Source organism: Lemur catta, chromosome 4 (assembly GCF_020740605.2).
Source record: "Lemur catta isolate mLemCat1 chromosome 4, mLemCat1.pri, whole genome shotgun sequence".
NCBI lineage: Eukaryota > Metazoa > Chordata > Mammalia > Primates > Lemuridae > Lemur > Lemur catta.
In genome coordinates this window covers 107,074,713-107,092,920 of record NC_059131.1, presented here as the reverse complement: position 1 = coordinate 107,092,920, position 18,208 = coordinate 107,074,713, and the positions used below count along the sequence as shown (strand labels likewise).

Here is an 18,208-nt window from a genome sequence, read left to right as displayed (position 1 = left end):
CTCTTCACTAAATAGTGCTAGGAAAACTGGAAAACCACATGCAGAAAAATGAAAGACCCCTATCATTCACCTGTATACAAAAATCAAGTCAGAATTGACTACTTTAAAAAGATTTCCTTATCCTCTAATTTTCTTACTTGCAAATAAGGAAACTAAGGATATAAAGTTTTAAGGGAATCATTGGTCTGTTCACAGCTGGGTATTGTCAAAAATCATAACTTTGCTCTGTACCATTTGATTTTAATGGGATAGATCAAGAATATGATACAGTAAAAGAAGGCACTCTTGCCTATGCAAGTTAACAACTTTGAAAGAGACATATAATAGCATTAGGAAATCAAGTCCCCCATGAAGCCTCACCGGGTTTCGTTACTTCAGCAAATTATGAGCTAGTGTTAGATCTCCACTGTGAAAAGACCAAAAACCCAATTTTTTCAGTAGCATCATGAGTTGGTTGGTCTCAGAGAAAGCAACTTATGGTTAAGATTTCTAATAGAATAATTTTCTGCAAATGTCAGTTTATAAATTTTAGTGAGAAATAAGTCATATAATCCTTCCACGTAATCAAATTCTTCATGGAATGTTAAATTACAGATACAGGGTTTATTCATTTAACATACACTTACTAAAATGGAGTGATTTGTAAAGTACATTGAGTAACTGGGGAAGATTACGTAGCCCAACTTGTGTGGGATGGGTTTATCATTAGCAAAGGCTCCTGAAACACTGTGCCATGTAGGATGCATAGTGAAAGATAGTAGGAATTATGGGGATTCGCCGAGTGAAGATTGCAGGGGACCAGCAAGAGTGCAGGTAGCCAGCCCTGTGTCCTAGGATACATTATTTAAGCTGCTCTGAGCTTCTGTTTCCTTATCTTTAAAATAAGGACAACAATAATTACTACTCACTAGAGTTATTAAGAGGCTTAAATATATGAATATGTAAAACTCTTAGCATAGTGCCTCATATATACAGTTAAGTGCTGAATAAATGTTAGTAATGATTCCAGGAACAAAAACTAGCAGATACAACAGAATAAAAGCAAAAGGAATCAAGAAATATTTTAAAAATTGCATGTACTTTAACAGTAATATAGGATTTTTGAAAGCAAGGATTGGGGATAGTAGAAAATCATTCTAAATGTAACCTTTTATTTCCTAAGTTTTTTCCCCCAGACGTACATATCTGTAGAAATTAATGTACATATGCTACAGTTAGTTAATTAATGTTCTATAGGTAGTTTGAAAATGAAGTAGTCATTGTGATAATGGTTGAAACCTAGGAGAGAGGGTAAAGTTTTAAAAAGAAGAAGTTGGAGGACTGAATCCTCAGGGAAATTAGTAATTAAGGGGCTAGCAGAAGATATGGAATTCATTGTTTAAAAAAATTTTTTTTGAGGCGGCAAAGTAAAAATCAGAAAAAAGTGATGTCACAGGAGCTAAAGAGAGACTAAAAGCTGGAGGGGTCAGATTAGGAAACGGGAAAAAAATCACAATGGTCAGAACAATTTCTGTGAGGTAGCAGGGGCAAAGCCAGAGTATCATGGATTCAGAGAGACATCGGACAGTGCTTCCCAGCATCTACATTATGGTACACAGAGAAAATGATAGATAATATTTGAGCAGAGAAGACTACTCAAGTCTGGTGTTAACTGGCCTATCTCAGCAGGAACCCACTAGGTCCCACTTGGCTACCCTGAGGTTTGAGACGATCAAAGATATAAATAACCTTGTCACACTTCCAAACTCTGTTTTAGGAGATAAATTGAGTTGTGCAGACAACCAGTATATACAGTTTAGCTATAAAAAGTAAAGGAGAGGGCGGGCGAGGTGGCTCAGGCCTATAATCCTAGCACTCTGGGAGGCTGAGGCAGGCAGATCGTTTGAGCTCAGGAGTTTGAGACCAGCCTGAGCAAGAGCGAGACCCCCGTGTCTACTAAAAATAGAAAGAAATTAGCCGGACAACTAAAAATATATGAAAAAAATTAGCTGGGCTTGGTGGTGCTCACCTGTAGTCCCTGCTACTTGGGAGGCTGAGGCAGGAGGATTGCTTGAGCCCAGGAGTTTGAGGTTGCTGTGAACGAGGCTGACGCCAGGATGACAGAGTAAGGCTCTGTCTCAAAAAGAAAAAGGGGGGAGAAAAAGGACATGATGGAAAGGGAGTAAGCACGAAGAAGAGTCTTTTGCTGTTGTTTTTAACTAAAGAATTTTAAATATTGTTGAAAAGAAGAGAATTTGAAGATGAGGGAAGGGGAATATGACTATGTGGAGCAACATTCCTAAGGAAGCACAACAGGAAGGACAACTTACCTTATGACATGATTAAATAATAGACACACAATAAAGGGGGGTAGAAGATAAAGTATAGAAAATTAGAAGAGTTTTTACTCAAGGACTCCGTTATTCTCCCTTTTGCTAAAGATGAGATTGTCTGCTCAATGGAAGGATTTAGACCTGAGTTAGAAAGGTGAGGATTTGTAACAATTGTTGGACAGCATAGGAGAGAAAGGAACACAGACTTCCCAAGCAGTTTTGAAGAGGTGGGTGGATTGGTGATGAACTTTTACTTTATAATACCCCTGTGAAGTATATGGAGGATATATTATTTAGCTAATGTATAAATGAGGAAAAATACTAGGACTACAATCCTGGTTTCAAGACTTCGGTCTTTTTTTTATGGCTCCTGGACTTAGAGTGGTGATTACCAACATTACAATGAAAGCAGAGATTATTTCTGTCCTGTTTTGTGCTGTATTTCCATTATAGACGATAAGACTTGGAAAATGATAGGTAGTCAATAAATACTTACTAAATAAGTATATACATGGAACCTATCATAAGTAGTCAGATACATTTATAAATTTTTTCAAACACACTTACAATATTATTAAATTCATGCATTGTTTAATAGGATTTCTTAATAAACTTCATTTGGAATATTTTTCTCAAATTGGAAACAGTTTTTGAAAATATACAATGTCAGCTAAAAATTTCGGAAAACAAGATAGAGTAGACAGAGTTTTCTTAGATGGAACATAAAAGCACAAGCATTGAAAAAAAATACTTTTTTTCCTCTCTGCAAGGTACTGTTAAGAAAAAGAAATATCAAGTCACAGACTAAGAAAATACTTGAAAAGTATGTATTTGATAAAGGATTATATCGAGGATATGTAAAGAACTACTCAATAAGACAAAGGACTCGATTTTGAAATGGTCAAAATATTTGAATAGACACTTCACCAATAAGATACATACATGATAAATAAGCATAAGAAAAGACAGTCAACACTATTCCTCATTAGGGAAATGCAGATTGAAATTATAATGAGAAATACCACCACACACCTGCTAGAATGGCTAAAATTAAAGAAACTGACTATCCTAAGTGTTGGTGAGGGGCGATATGGACTCACCAAACCAGGCCTTGGTGAGATGGAAAATAGTTCCTTGTAACAGTAAATGTTCACATAACATCACCATCCAACCCGGGAATCCTGGTAATAGATATTCACCTAAAAGTAGCGAAAACATACACTCCCATAAAGACTTGTACTTAACTTATTTTAGCAGCTTTATTCATAGTATCTGTAAACTAGAAGTACCCAGAAGTTTATCACGTGGTAATTGGATAAACAGGCTGTGGTATATTCATACAGTGGAATTTATTTATTACTGAATAGAAAGAAACAAACTCTGATTATGTGCAACAACATGGATAAGTCTTGACAGCATTATGTCATGTAGACAATGTCAGGCAAAAAATATATGAAATTCTAGAAAAGTCAAAACTATGGTGACAGAAACCAAATCAGTGGTTGCCCAGGTGGGAAGAGGGAGAGGTTGAATGCAAAAGGGGGGGTATAAGGCAATTTTTTGTGGATATGGGAATGTTATATATGTATCTCCTCAATAAGACACCCACCACTAGGATGGTTATAATAAAAAGATGTGTTGGTGAAGATGTGGAAAAATTGGCACCCCTCATACATTGTTATTAATAGTAGGAATGTGAAATGGTGAAGCTGTTTTGGAAAACAGTTTGACAATTCCTAAGAAAAGTTAAACATAGAGTTATCACATGACGCAGTAGTTCCATTCCTACATGTATGCTCAAGAGAAATGAAAGTATCTGTGTTCATACAAAACCTGAACGCAAATGTTTATAGGAACATTATTCATAATAGCAAAAAAAAAATGGAAACAACCTAAATATTCATCAACTGTTGAATGGATTAATAAATTTTCTTATATCCATATACTGGAATATTATTTGGAAATAAAAAATTATATGCTGATACATGCTATAACATGGATAAACCTTGAGAACATGCTAAGTGAAAGGCATCAGTCAGAAAGACCACATATTTTATGATTTTATTAATATGGAATGTTCAGAATAGACAAATGTATACAGGCAGAAAATAGATTAGTGAATGCCTAGGGCTGGGGGGAGTAGGGGGTAAATGGGGAGTGACTGCTGATGGGTGAGGGGTTTGGCTTAGGACAGTGAGCGAGTGTGTTCAACAAGTAGCTCATAATGGTTGTACGTTCCTGTGAATATTCTAAAGACCACTGAATTTGTACATTTTAAGTAGGTGAATTATATGGTATATAAATTATACTTTAAGCTAATGTTTACACACACACACCAAGTTATTTTTCAAAGAAAAGTTACTGTATTATCTGAAGATATTAATGAATTTTTAAATCTTGTGATATAGAAGGGCAAATAAAAGTGCTAAAATTAGTTTAAATTTCAACATTTGTATCCTGTTTTTTTTTTCCTTTTTTTGAGACAGAGTCTTGCTCTGTTGCCCCAGGCTAGAGTGCAGTGGCATCATCATAGCTCACTGCAACCTCAAACTCCTGGCTCAAGCTATCCTCCTGCCTCAGCCTCCTGAGTAGCTGGGATTACAGGTGCATGCCACCACACCTGGCTGATTTTTTTCTATTTTCAGTAGAGATAGGATCTCGCTCTTGCTCAGATTAGTCTCAAATTCCTGGCCTCAAATAATCTCCTGCCTTGGCCTCCCACAGTGCTAGGATTATAGGAGTAAACCAGCATATCTAGCCCCTATGTATATTTTGTACTTAAATAATACCAAAGGAAAAAAATTTAACCCAAATCTTTATTTGAATATTTACTATGTATTAGGTTATTTGTTGTAATAATTTAATGTTCTCATAATAAGGTAGTACCTTCTTCAGTTTAGTGATGTGTAAATAGAATCTCAAAATAAAACACATTTTTTAAACTTATAATAGGATAATGTTGCTACATAGTCTCATTTTTATTGACCAGGTAATATTCCATTTTGTTGTGGTAGTTTGAAAAACTATAATTCCATTATTTTGGGGCAGTTAAATAATTTCTAACTAACTGATGAATCTGATTATAAGTGATGAATTGCTTTTTTGCTATAAATCTCTAGAAATAAAATTACTGATTCAGTAAATTACCAGTGATTAATTTAATACATTTGTCCATGTATATATGTATTGTTTGTACTTTGTTTTGAGTGAATTGTCATTTGCCCATTCAGGAAACTGAAAATGATCCCTTTATATATGGAAATGAATATTAAATTGCGTATACTTACAAAATATATTACTAGTATGTTATATTATTTAGTTTTGTTATTTTTCAATAGAGGTTTTATTACACATTAAATTTTTTAGAGGATTAAACTAAAAAGGACACTCAACTGTCAAATAGAAGACAGTTTTCACTTCTTTCCCCACAGAAACTTCTTTGAATGTGATCTTTTAGTATTCTCTATATGTTCTGTCACTGTGCAATTAGAATACAGTTATTAATCTAGTAGTGTTACTAATTTATGTTTTCTTCTTTTAATAGCGCTCTAGTAAAATTGATGAATAAATCAATAGAGGGGACAGCAGATGATGAAGAGGAGGGTGTAAGTCCAGACACAGCTATTCGTTCGGGGCTTGAACTTCTTAAGGTATTTTTGAAACCGTTTTGTTTCCATCTGTTTCCTTAAAAATCAGGCTTATTTCATTGCAAACTATTTGAAAGATTAAACATTTGTCTTAGAAATGAGATTACATAAAATATTGTTTTTACATCATAATCGTGTAAAAATAATGTAATTACTTTGCATTATAAACTATTTTTTGGTTTTGCTGTTTCATTCATTATTTGCTTGCCTGTTATTCTTGTAACATTGTATGCTAAATAATCTCATGTTAACTTTCAAAGAATGTGCATCTGGAGCATTAGGACTGCTCACTGTAATTACTGTATGACAGCACATCTGATTAGGAAAGTATTCAACAACTGGTAATCATAATAGATGCCAAAGAATTCAGCGAATTGGGCAGTTAGTAAGAGCCAGGTGACTTGACTTTGTGGACACAATACGACTTAATCTAGGGAGAACAATGTCATCAAAGGGACTAGTTCTTGGCATGTTTGAGATATCGTTGGGAGACTGGCCTTGACTGGAGAAGAAGGTTGGTTCCAGATTACGGAATGCCACTGGAGCAGAAAGGTACTGTCAGAGGCTTTTAACCTGGCTTTCAACCAGCGACAGCACTTCATAGAGCTTTCAACAGAGTAGAGTGGAAGATATTGAAGGTAAAGGGACATTGGGACCATTGCAGCATAAACTAAGGAGAGAGACAAACCACTGCAATGGACATTAGACAGAAAAGAGAGTGATGAGTCTTAAATATTTCATTGAAATAATTGATAAGATGCCCATGAATAAGATTTTAATTATATTTTTAATAATTGAGTTATTTTTAAGTAGTTTTACAAGTGAAGGTAAATGTTTTTAATAAGTTGCCTTTTATTCTATTTTTCAAATGTAATTTTCCATTTTTCTGTAAGTAAAATCGCATAACTAAATATTGTCACTCCAAACCTCACCAAACTTCTCTGCATTTTATGACCCATTAAATAAATGCTTATTGAGTAAGTTAATGTTCGGTTCCCTCTTCTCCTTGCCTGTCTACTTTTAAACCCTTATTCCTGACCTGAATTATTTTCACCTTTAGAAAGTAAACTTTGTAGACATGTCATATATAACATGCTGAAAATTCCTTAAGAGTAGGCTGGGGCTCCTGTCATAATAAATAAAAGAATAATTATATATTATAATCATAATTAAAACTGTACAGTGTCTTTGTTGATAGTTATGATAAAAGGACTTTTTCATAAATTTCACTTAAAATACTTTCTCATAGATTTTATTTTTGCCAGTCCAATAAAGCTCTCAGGATTTTGTTTGTATTACACAAAGATTGAGTCATTAAGTATGAAGCTGTTATTTCAGCTATACACATTCCTTTACCTAAATACAATATATTTTCAAACTGATAATTGTTATTAATATTTGAAATCACACTCTAAAAAAGGAGCCATGTGTTTTGCATTCTAAGTAGCAGAATAGAGTAAGAGATGAAGAAGAAAATAGGGCAGAGGCTGTGTGTCATCTGTCTCAAGGAAGTAACTGGAAGCCACCACACAGTATTTCTGTTAATGTGTCCTTAGCCACAACTAACTAACTGCAAGGGAGACTAAGAGATGTAATCTCTATTCTGTGTAGCTAGCATATGTACCCTGGAATTTTAAATTTTATTTATTGCAGAAAGTAATTCTCCTTTTTTAATGGATTAAAACCATTGTCTGATTCTAAAGCTATATCTGTTCCTCCAGGTTCTGTCTTTCACACATCCTACCTCGTTCCACTCTGCAGAGACATATGAGTCCTTGTTACAGTGCCTAAGAATGGAAGATGACAAAGTGGCAGAAGCTGCTATACAAATTTTTAGAAATACCGGCCACAAAATAGAAACAGACCTTCCCCAGATACGATCGTGAGTATATTTTCTCTCTTCATAAACATAAAAGTTGCTAAGTATGGGAGCCATAGAATCATTGTTTTCCTTTCACGTAGGAAGCTAGGAGAAAGGAAAGAGAACTTTTATTTAGAAGCTACTTTTCTGTATCCTCCTTTGTTTTGTCTGTCCCTTGCCTCACATCCCTCCCCCACCATTAGAATATAGGCAGAGGCCGGGCATGGTGGCTCACCCCTGTAATCCTGGCACTCTGGGAGGCCAAGGCAGGAGGATCGTTTGAGCTCAGGAGTTTGAGACCAGCCTGAGCAAGAGCAAGACGCCATCTCTACTAAAAAAAATAGAAAGAAATTAGCTGGACAAACTAAAAATATGTATAAAAAATTAGCCAGGCATGGTGGCACATGCCTGTGGTCCCAGCTACTCGGGAGGCTGAGGCAGGAGGATTGCTTGAGCCCAGGAGTTTGAGGTTGCTGTGAGGTAGGCTGACACCACGGCACTCTAGCCCAGGCAACAGAGTGAGACTCTGTCTCTAAATCAATCAATCAATCAATCCAGGAAAAAAGAATATAGGCAGAGTAACAAACTGAAGCTATTTATCACAGAATTATTTTAAGATATTAATAATCAAAAGTTATCACAGAATTTCCTGTTTTATTATATTTGTAATTAATATATCTTTCTGATCTGTGTATATTCATCTTTTTCTCTCTAACTGGATTACAAATTAAGTAACTACCACCTTCCTAACCCACCAAAGAATAAGGCAATCAAATAGCATGCTTAATAAAACATCTATTAGTTGCTTGGTTGTTGGCAGTGATACGTTTGTTACTTTGATCTCTTCCTCTAGATCAGCTTTCCTCTCATAAGAATGAAGTACATTTTGGTATTTTCGTTTTGGAATCTTGTTAGGGTCAAACTTGTGCTTAGAATTTATATTTATAATTAAAATATGTAGGAGACATCTTTTGGAGGAAGAATACATTGCTGATAGCTATTGAATCAGGTGTTCAGGGTATATACAAGTAGTTCGTTATATATCCAAATACGTACTCGTTTTTCTTCACAAGATGATAATAGGACATGTAGACTCCTAAAGTTTGCATTAAATTTGTGAGCCAATAGTTCAATTTGTGAAATAATTCAATATTTCTTATACATTCTCTTCATTCTCAATACTGTACTGGCTAATACAAAAGAATTACCGCAGTTAGTCCCTGCCCTCAAGGAGTTTATAATCTAGCGATAATAAACTTTATACACAGTAGGATAAAGTTTCTGGTGAGTTTTTCAAGATAGGAAAAACTATACATTTTTTTAAGGTATAGAGTTAGAAAAGGGAACTGCAAAATGAGGAAAACCTACTTAGAGGGTAAATATAAAAAATAAGTCATGGGACACAAGGAAGCAGTGGAAAGATGGGTGTGGGTGGAAGAGTTAACTTTGGATATAAGGAATAAAACCTCCTTTTCTTTAGACCAGTGGGGAAGGAAGGAGATCATAACTGGAAAGCAGAAAAGCACAATACTAAGCACCTCAGTGACAGCCTTGATGGCATCACTGGATTATAGCACTCTAGGAAAAGATAGAGGTTAAAGTTAATTTTTCTATCATTTCATTTGGCTATGAAAAATTAATAATAACCTTTAATAACAGTTTGATTAAAACTATGTCTTACTTGTTACGAATGTTACAAGAAATGTTACTCTGGAAAGTGAGTTTGTGAAAGGAAGACTAAACAGGGTTGAGGAAAGACAACTTTTATTTAGAAGCTCAGTTAAGAGCTTAATTAAGGAAGGCTAGTTGAGCATGGAAACCCCTATCTCCTAATCCCGAACCTCCACAGAAAGAAACTTGAGGCAAAATCACAAATGTCAAATCAAACATACTAACTAGCATACATTCCAGTTTTTGGTTGAGGTGCATGGCCTGGGGCCTGCAGTATTCCTTTTGATTTCTAGCCTTTCATTATGATAAGAGGGCCAATGTCACCATTGCATTTGATACTACTGACTTATAATCTATAAAACAGGATCTTTTCTAATTGTATTAAATGTATGCCAACTATCTTTCCTTAAATTTTTATTTTGCCTTATAAATTTTCTTCTGATTATGTAAATACTTCTATGGTTATTATAAAACACTGAAACTAGAAAAATATTAAGGAAAAGTTTCACTATTAATATTTTGGTATGTATAATATTTATGAATTCATCTACTCGATCTGTATGTCTTGTTTCTTAAAGGTTCATATAAACATGTTATTTTCTTCATTCTACCTAATGTTTTTCCATTTCATCTATATTTACTGCTTTAAGACTGTAATACATGTTTCCATATTTTATAGGAAGACAGTTTTAGATTACTCTTCAATATCAGTGGAGACGTTAAATGTATGGGTTTTGAAAGAAATGGTTATCTTCAAATCCCAACTCTACCATTTCCTTCCTCTGTCATCTTAGGAGGCTTAAATAACATCTTTGTGCTTTAGTTTTCTCATCTGTATAATGGCTGTTAAAATAAAATTTTGGATAGTTGTGAACATTAGGTGAATTAATCCAGGTAAAAAACACCTAGAATGATGCCTGGCACATGTACTCAATAATTAGATATTTTTCTCATTAGGTATAGATATCTTTAGGTATTCTTATTACCATTCTACCAATAAATACATGTCTGTGTCTTTGCATATTTTCTTTCACTGGTATTAATATTTCAGGTGTTAATAAAACTTAGCCTTTTGTTATTCTTTTTCCATGGCTACTTTGAAATAACTGGAGGGGCTTATAAAAGGGAGCCACAAAATTAGGAATACCTACTTAGAGTGTAAATGTAAAAAATAAGTCATGGGGCAAGCTTTAGATTATAAATGAAGGGTGGCTTATTTGTTCTTTTTCTATATTTGTGAGATAGCTTCAAAATGAAAATTGTCTCCTGAAGTAACCTTTTTCTTGAGGCATTGTATTTCTTGGTTTCTATTTGGGGACAGAAAGGGAGCTTTAAATATTTCTAGAGATCAGATAAATTTTGGGAGAGGCTTCTATACCAGCATACATCCAAATAGGGGAAATGGGAGACAACCAAAAGAGTACTTGTTGGTTTATGGACTTTTAAAAAAAAAAACTATATATTTTTTTTTCAGGACCTTAATTCCCATTTTACATCAAAAAGCAAAGAGGGGTACTCCACACCAAGCAAAACAGGCTGTGCACTGTATACACGCCATATTCACAAATAAAGAAGTCCAGCTTGCACAGATTTTTGAGGTATATATAAGACATAGGATGTGTTTATATTGGTCTTTATTTTTTAAAGCTCTGTGGTTTGATGAAGATGGGAGCTAAATTTTTTTTTAAGCTATTTATAGGTAGTCCTACCCTAGAACATAAATTCCTTGGGAGCAGGGATTCTGTCTATTCAGCAATGTATTTCCTTTCTTTAGGTCAGGTTATATGTTCAAATGCTTCATATTGAAGGATGTTGTATGTCTGTGTTAGAACATTTTACTTAATTTTAGCTTTTTATGTTCAGTTGTCCATTTATGCTTAGAATGTGTTTAGTAGATGGCTTTTAACAACCCAGTTTAAAGTACCTAACAACCCTACCTGAAAATTAATCCTGTTTCCCTGTCTTTACATATAATCTTTGGCCTGATTTTGTATTAGAAAGGTATTCCTGTTATCATAAATTGGAGATAGTGTGAACAGAACCCAGTGAATTCTTATTTTTATGATTCAAGGTCATTTAAAATGTCCCACAGGATAAGATATTCACCAGCATAGCAAACCATTTGTTGTAGATGGATTGAAAATAATGCTGATTTGATGAATCAGAAACATTCTTGTTTTTACTTCTTTTAATAGGCTTTATTTTTTTTCATTTATCTTTTGCTACATTCCGTCAATCATAAAATTTTAGTAGGTGAATTAAGAAGCAAGTGTCTAATGTGGTTGAAGTTAGTTATCATATCATTAAAACAGATTGGTTTGGGCATAATAAATTCAGGAGGACTCAGGAAAATTTACTGTTTCTGTAGAATGTATGTTTATGAAACAAATTGGTAATTTTGTCTGTATTATTTTTATAGCCACTCAGTAGGAGTCTGAATGCTGACGTACCAGAACAACTTATAACTCCATTAGTTTCACTGGGCCACATTTCTATGTTAGCACCAGATCAGTTTGCTTCCCCAATGAAATCTGTGGTAGCAAATTTTATTGTGAAAGATCTGCTAATGAATGACAGGGTAAGTTCCTCATTTATTAAATTTAAAATGGTGAGATTAAGACTATTTACATCTTTGTTTATCACAGAAACACTTTCATTTCTCTCTACAATAAATTCTCTTTTCCTTTTAAATTATTGTATATTAGCCTTTCTTATTTATTTACTAAATTTCCAAATGACTTCCTGATTTCAGGGTAGCTATTAATAGAACTTAACATTTAAGAAAGAAAAAATGGGAAGATGAGATGGGGCAATCATGAAATAAAATATAAATCAGATGCTATTATCCTGACCTTTGAAGTACAGTTTATAATTTTCTGGAGTGCGAGAATTTTGTTTTAGTAAACATTATTAAAATGTAAGTGCATTTGATTTTTGACTAGTTTTTTGACTACACTGCACTTTTGGCACTAGATTCATTGAAAAGTGTGTGTGTGTGTGTGTGTGTGTGTGTGTGTGTGCATTTGATTTTTGACTAGTTTTTTGACTACACTGCACTTTTGGCACTAGATTCATTGAAAAGTGTGTGTGTGTGTGTGTGTGTGTGTGTGTGTGTGTGTTCTGATTTATTACCTCCGAGTTTGTCTCCCGGAGTGATTTCTGAAACACCTCTTGATAATGAGTCACTACTTTACCAAATATATCTAAATTAAAGAGTAATTGAATAAACACAAACTATTCTTACATGCTGGGTTATTGTGTATGACTTTCAATTAAGTGCTAACTTGCAAATCCAACTTATCCAAACATCTCTAACCCACCCTCAAAGTCTAGTAGTCTTGAGCCCTCAATATCAGGAAATTAAAAAGAAAGACACCTGCTAGTGCACTTTCTGTACCCACATCCCCCTACCTTTTGAATGCAATAGACAAGGAAGGAAGAACATGACCTAGGTCTCGTTTCCCATCCCACACAGCCATGCTGTTGTGTGCACTCTTGGTAGATGTAGCTGTCAACAAATGTGAAATTTAAGACACCTCTTAGATGATGACTTAATTGTTGATAGATCATGTTTTAAGATAGTCTTTTTTTATTATAGTAAAATATATGTAATGTAAAATTTGCCACTTTAACTGTACAGTTCACTGACATTTTATATATGTATCTCCACATTGTTGCCTAATCACCACCACCATCCACCTCCAGAACTTTATCACCCCAGACAGAAACTGTACCCTTTAAGCAATAACTCCACATTCTCCCCCTATCCTAGCCCCTCGTAAACTTTATTCTTTCTGGCTCTATGAATTTGCCTATTCTAGATATCTCTTATACAGTATTTGTCTTTTTGTGTCTGGCTTATTTCACTTAGCATGTTTTCCAGGCTCATCCATGTTGTAGTATGTATCCAAACTTAATTCCTTTTATGACTGAATAATCCTTCTTGTATGTTAATATATTCCACATTTTGTTTATCTGTTCATCTGTTGATGGATATTTGAGTCATTTCCACCTGTTAGCTATTGTGAGTAACACTGATAGGAACATTTGAGCCCCTGTTTCCTGGTTGATTGAGTCTACACCTAGAAGTAAATTTGCAGGGTCCCATGGTCATTCTACAATTGAACTTTTTGAGGAACCACCAGACTGTTTTCCACAGTGGCTGTACCATTTTACATTCCCACCAGCAAAACATGAGGTTCTAGTTTCCCCACATCTTAAACAACACTTGTTATTTTCCTTTTTTTAAAAAATGATAGCCATGCTAGTAGGTGTGAAGTAGTATCTCATTGTGGTTTTAATTTGCAGTTTCCTAATGAATAGTGATGTTCAGGATCTTTTCCGTGTGCTTGTTTGCCATCTGTATATCTTCTTTGGAGAGCTACCTATTAAAGTGCTTTACCCACTTTTAATTGCATTGTTATTATTTTTTAATATTATGATACCATTTTGCAGTTAGATGCATTGTTATTGCTAAGTTTTAACAGATCTTTACATTTTCTGAATATTAAACCCTTGTCAGATATTTGCCAAATCCAAGATCATGAAGATTTCCTGTATGTCACCATCTAAGAGTTTTATAATTTTCTTAAATTAAGATGATCCATTTTGAGTCAATTTTTGTATATGGGGTAAGATAGCAGTCCAGCTTCATTCTTTTGCTTGTGGATATTCGGTTTTCCAGCATCATTTGTTGAAGTGACTATTCTTTCCCCAAAGATTGGTCTTGGCCTCCTTGTCAAAAACAAATTGGCCATATATGCAAGTGTTTTCTGGGTTCTCTGTTCTATTCCTGTGGTCAATATGTCTGTTCTTATGGCTGTACCAGCCATACTATTTTGATTACTATAGGTATAGTAAGTTTCAAAATTGGAAAGTATGACTCTTCCAACTTTGTTCTTTTCTAAGTTCTGGTTCATGACTTTCCTATAGGTTACCCAGAGCCTGTGTTGATTAGCATGAAAAACTTAATGAGCAAAAACTTAAAATTTTTTCTTTCTAAAAGCTAAATTTATTTAATTGTCTACAGTCTACAGGAGAGAAGAATGGAAAATTATGGTCTCCAGATGAAGAGGTTTCCCCTGAAGTACTGGCAAAGGTAAATTTGTGTAGGTCTTGATAACCTTTATGTTGAAAAAAAGAACATTTGTAGGTATCCTTTTTTGTTGTTGTTGTTTTACCTAATAGTTAACAAGCATTTTAAATGAAGTGCTTTATTTCAAAATCCTTAGCAAAAAGTTGTTTGATTCTCAGGGATATTGTAGTTGTTATTATTTATTGTATACGTATACATTGATGTCTTCTGCCTCTTAAAACAATCTCAGTGAGGCTGTCTTACACAGAGATTGATTGTAGAATATTGGTGCTCAAAGTAACTCAAGCCTAACCCCACCACTACTATCTACAAACATATGAATGTTAACGTGGCAAAGATAGGTGATTGTCACCAAATTGGTGACATTTGGTAGATATAAATTAAACCTCAAGCTGATTTTTAAAGTGGGTTTGAGATTTAAAATAAGAGATTATATCATGTTCTTTGATAATCTGTTTCACTTTGTGTAGCTTCATTGTCTTCATATATACATTCTATCAATTCCTTTTTTTCTAGGTTGTCAGTAAATATAGTGAATACTACTTAAAGTTTTTTGGCCAGTTTTTTCACATATGCTGGTAATAGTCTTCTGAGTAGAGGTCTCCAACTAATTATGACTACAAATGATATGGAAATGCCAGTTTTTTTGGTTAGAATGTTAAGTGAGACAGAATCAAACTTGGTGGTTTCTTCAAAGTAGTTTTTCAGTTCTACAAAAAATATGAAAGCCTATCTGAATTGTTTTTAATCACTGTAATCAATATAAAGTATATATTTTTGAATAATCTAAAAATCTTAGACAAGTGTTTAAGTGTGAAAAGCCTGAGTTCTGCATCCAGACTTTCAGCAAATTATCACAGTAATGTGTCTCAGTTGCCTTACCTATTGGGAAAAAAGACTACCTCCCTCATAGAGTTTTGTGGGATATTAAATAAGTTAATACATGTACAGCTCTAAGAAAAGTGCCTGGTACAGATTAAACACAGAATACATAGTAGTTATTATTACTGTTACTATCCAGTAGACTTGTTTAATAAAACATGGCTGCTGCTGAGCATAAATAATCTCATTAATCTAGTTAGTATAAATTGATCTTCCCTTTAATTGGAATTTTAAGTTGCTTTCTTTTTTTAGCATGTTAATATTTTATAGGTACAGGCAATTAAACTTCTGGTAAGGTGGCTGTTGGGTATGAAAAACAACCAGTCTAAATCTGCCAATTCAACTCTTCGGTTATTATCAGCGATGTTGGTTAGTGAGGGTGACCTGACAGAGCAAAAGAGGATCAGGTGAGATTTTTGTTTATTTCCAATTTTCTGAGCTCAGAAATTTTGGTAGAGTTTCCATAGGAATTATTTACCTGATTAATACTACATGTTGTAATTTCACCATGTATTCCGGAATTAAATTTTATATACTCAGGGTTCATCTTTGTACTAGTATATAAACAGGTATTTTTTGAATTTCTACTCTTTGCAAAATACTATGAAAAGCATTGCAGCAAAAACAGATAAGAAAAGTCCCTGCCTTCAAGGAACTTACCCTGCAGTGAAGTGATTAAATAAATGGAGTGACTTGAGTGCCATGAAAGGAATTAAAATTTCAGTTGTGGTTCAAAGAAGGGAGAGACAAAGCCTCTTGGTGGTTCTACAAATGCAAAAAGAAAACAAAATTGTTAACATTTCTACACATTTTCACTCTTCAAATCTATAAAATTGCCATCTTGTTTCTGTTCCTTTTAAGATGGAAACAAAAGCTCAATTTTTCATGATCTTTATTTCTTTCAAATCCTTGATTTACTAGGAGCCAAGAGCACCAACAGGGATAACTAAAGAATTCTACTTGTGATACATTACCTTTTTTTGAGACAGAGTCTCACTCTGTTGCCCTGGCTGGAGTTCAGTGACACAATTTCTCACTGCAACCTTGAATGCCTGGGCTCAAATAATCCTTCTCACCTCAGCCTCTCAAGTAGCTAGGACTCTAGGTGTGCACCACCACATTTGGCAATTTTTCTTTTCTTTATGTTTTGTAGAGATGGGATCTCGCTGTGTTGTCCAGGGTGGTCTTGAACTTTTGGCCTCAATCATTCCTCCTGCCTCAGCCTCCTAAAGCACTGGGATTCCAGGCATGAGCCACTGTGCTTGGCCACATTCCTATTTTAAAATATGTAGTAGAGCAGTGGTCCTTAACCTTTTTGGCACCAGGGACCAGTTTTATGGAAGATGGAAGACAACTTTTCCACAGAACTTGGGGGACCACAGTGTTAGAGGAAAGAGGTTTAATCATTCATTTATACATTCAGTATTTATTGAACATTATCAGATACTAAGTATTGCTATGCTATTTATTTTTAATTTTTAAAATTATTATGCTTATTATTATTAGAGATGAGTTCTCACTATGTTGCTGGCCTCAAATTCCTGGGCTCAAGCAATCCTCCCACTTCTGCCTTCCAAGAAGCTGGGACTACAGGCACATACCACCATGCCTCACTGCTGCTTTATTTAAAGATACAAAAATCCCCACTTCCAAGGAATGTGCAGTCGTGCAGTCTAGTGGAGGAGACAGGATACGAGCAATTACAATAGATTATACTTAATGCTTTGGTAAATTGTAGAAAATCTTAGAAATTATTTTTATCATAGAATAAGCCAGAAGTAGCCTTTTATCAACACACTGATCATTAGAGGTGAGTTAGGGATGACACAAAGCTTTAAATTTGGGGTAACTGTACAGTATATGGCAGTCACAATAATGAGCTCTTACAAATGAAGGATCTCAAATAGAGATGAAAACTGTGTATTATCAGTTTACCTGAAAAAGCTTAACATCACTTAATGTAGCAAATACAATTTAAACCTAAGTAATACCTCTTTTCACCATCAAATCAGAAAGAAAAATTTTTTTAATGCGATTGTGGAAATGGGTTCCTTCCTTACTCCTGTGAGTATAAATTGGCACAGTCTTTGTAGGACTGTTGGCTGTTTTGTATCTAGATCCTTAAAAATGTTTTTAATCCTTTGACTGTTTTTTAAAATCATGAAATAATAAAAATCATACAAAAATATAAATGTAGACGTGTTCATTCCAGCATTATTTACCATCACACACAAAAAAATAGAATGGTTAACTATGGAACACCACCCATATGGAATGTTAGATCCTAATTAGAAATTATATGTAGCATAATTATTAGCTTGGGCTTGAGAATTAGAAACTTGTACAACTCTACACTCCATTTATTAGCTGTGTGAACTTGTATAAAACACTTACCTTTCTCTAAGCCTCAATTTTGTTGTCTTATAGAGTGAAAATTAATTGAGATAAAGTGTTTCATACACTGCATGGCACAGAGAAAGCACTCAGATAATGGCTATTATTTTCATTCCTGAGTCATTTGCTGCAGAAACCATTTGTGGATCCCTCAGTGTTACCGGTATTCACATTAACAATCCTGTTGTCTGAGAGTGCCATGTTTTCTCCTCTTGTATGCTTAGGAATAGTCCCAGTGGGTTCAGGGTACCTTCCTCCATTTCCTAAAGTCATCAAAATATAAAAGCTATATTGTGTTCCACATAGAAGTTGAAGTAGTAAGCCTGTCCTTCCACCCCATTCATTG

General features: G+C 34.4%; 1 protein-coding gene across 4 annotated transcripts in view; it reads left to right on the top strand.

The window, feature by feature from the left end:
- Window positions 1-18,208, top strand: part of PDS5A (PDS5 cohesin associated factor A) — a 128,941-nt gene that overhangs the window by 77,757 nt on the left and 32,976 nt on the right. For 3 of the 4 annotated variants that reach the window (XM_045550555.1, XM_045550556.1, XM_045550558.1), the window contains exons 18-23: window positions 5,857-5,962; window positions 7,681-7,841; window positions 10,966-11,089; window positions 11,911-12,069; window positions 14,521-14,589; window positions 15,739-15,875. In XM_045550555.1, coding sequence (XP_045406511.1) covers window positions 5,857-5,962; window positions 7,681-7,841; window positions 10,966-11,089; window positions 11,911-12,069; window positions 14,521-14,589; window positions 15,739-15,875 — 756 coding nt within the window. Of the gene's footprint in view, window positions 1-5,856; window positions 5,963-7,680; window positions 7,842-10,965; window positions 11,090-11,910; window positions 12,070-14,520; window positions 14,590-15,738; window positions 15,876-18,208 lie in introns of those variants that run through there. The other variant, XM_045550559.1, reaches the window with a different exon arrangement.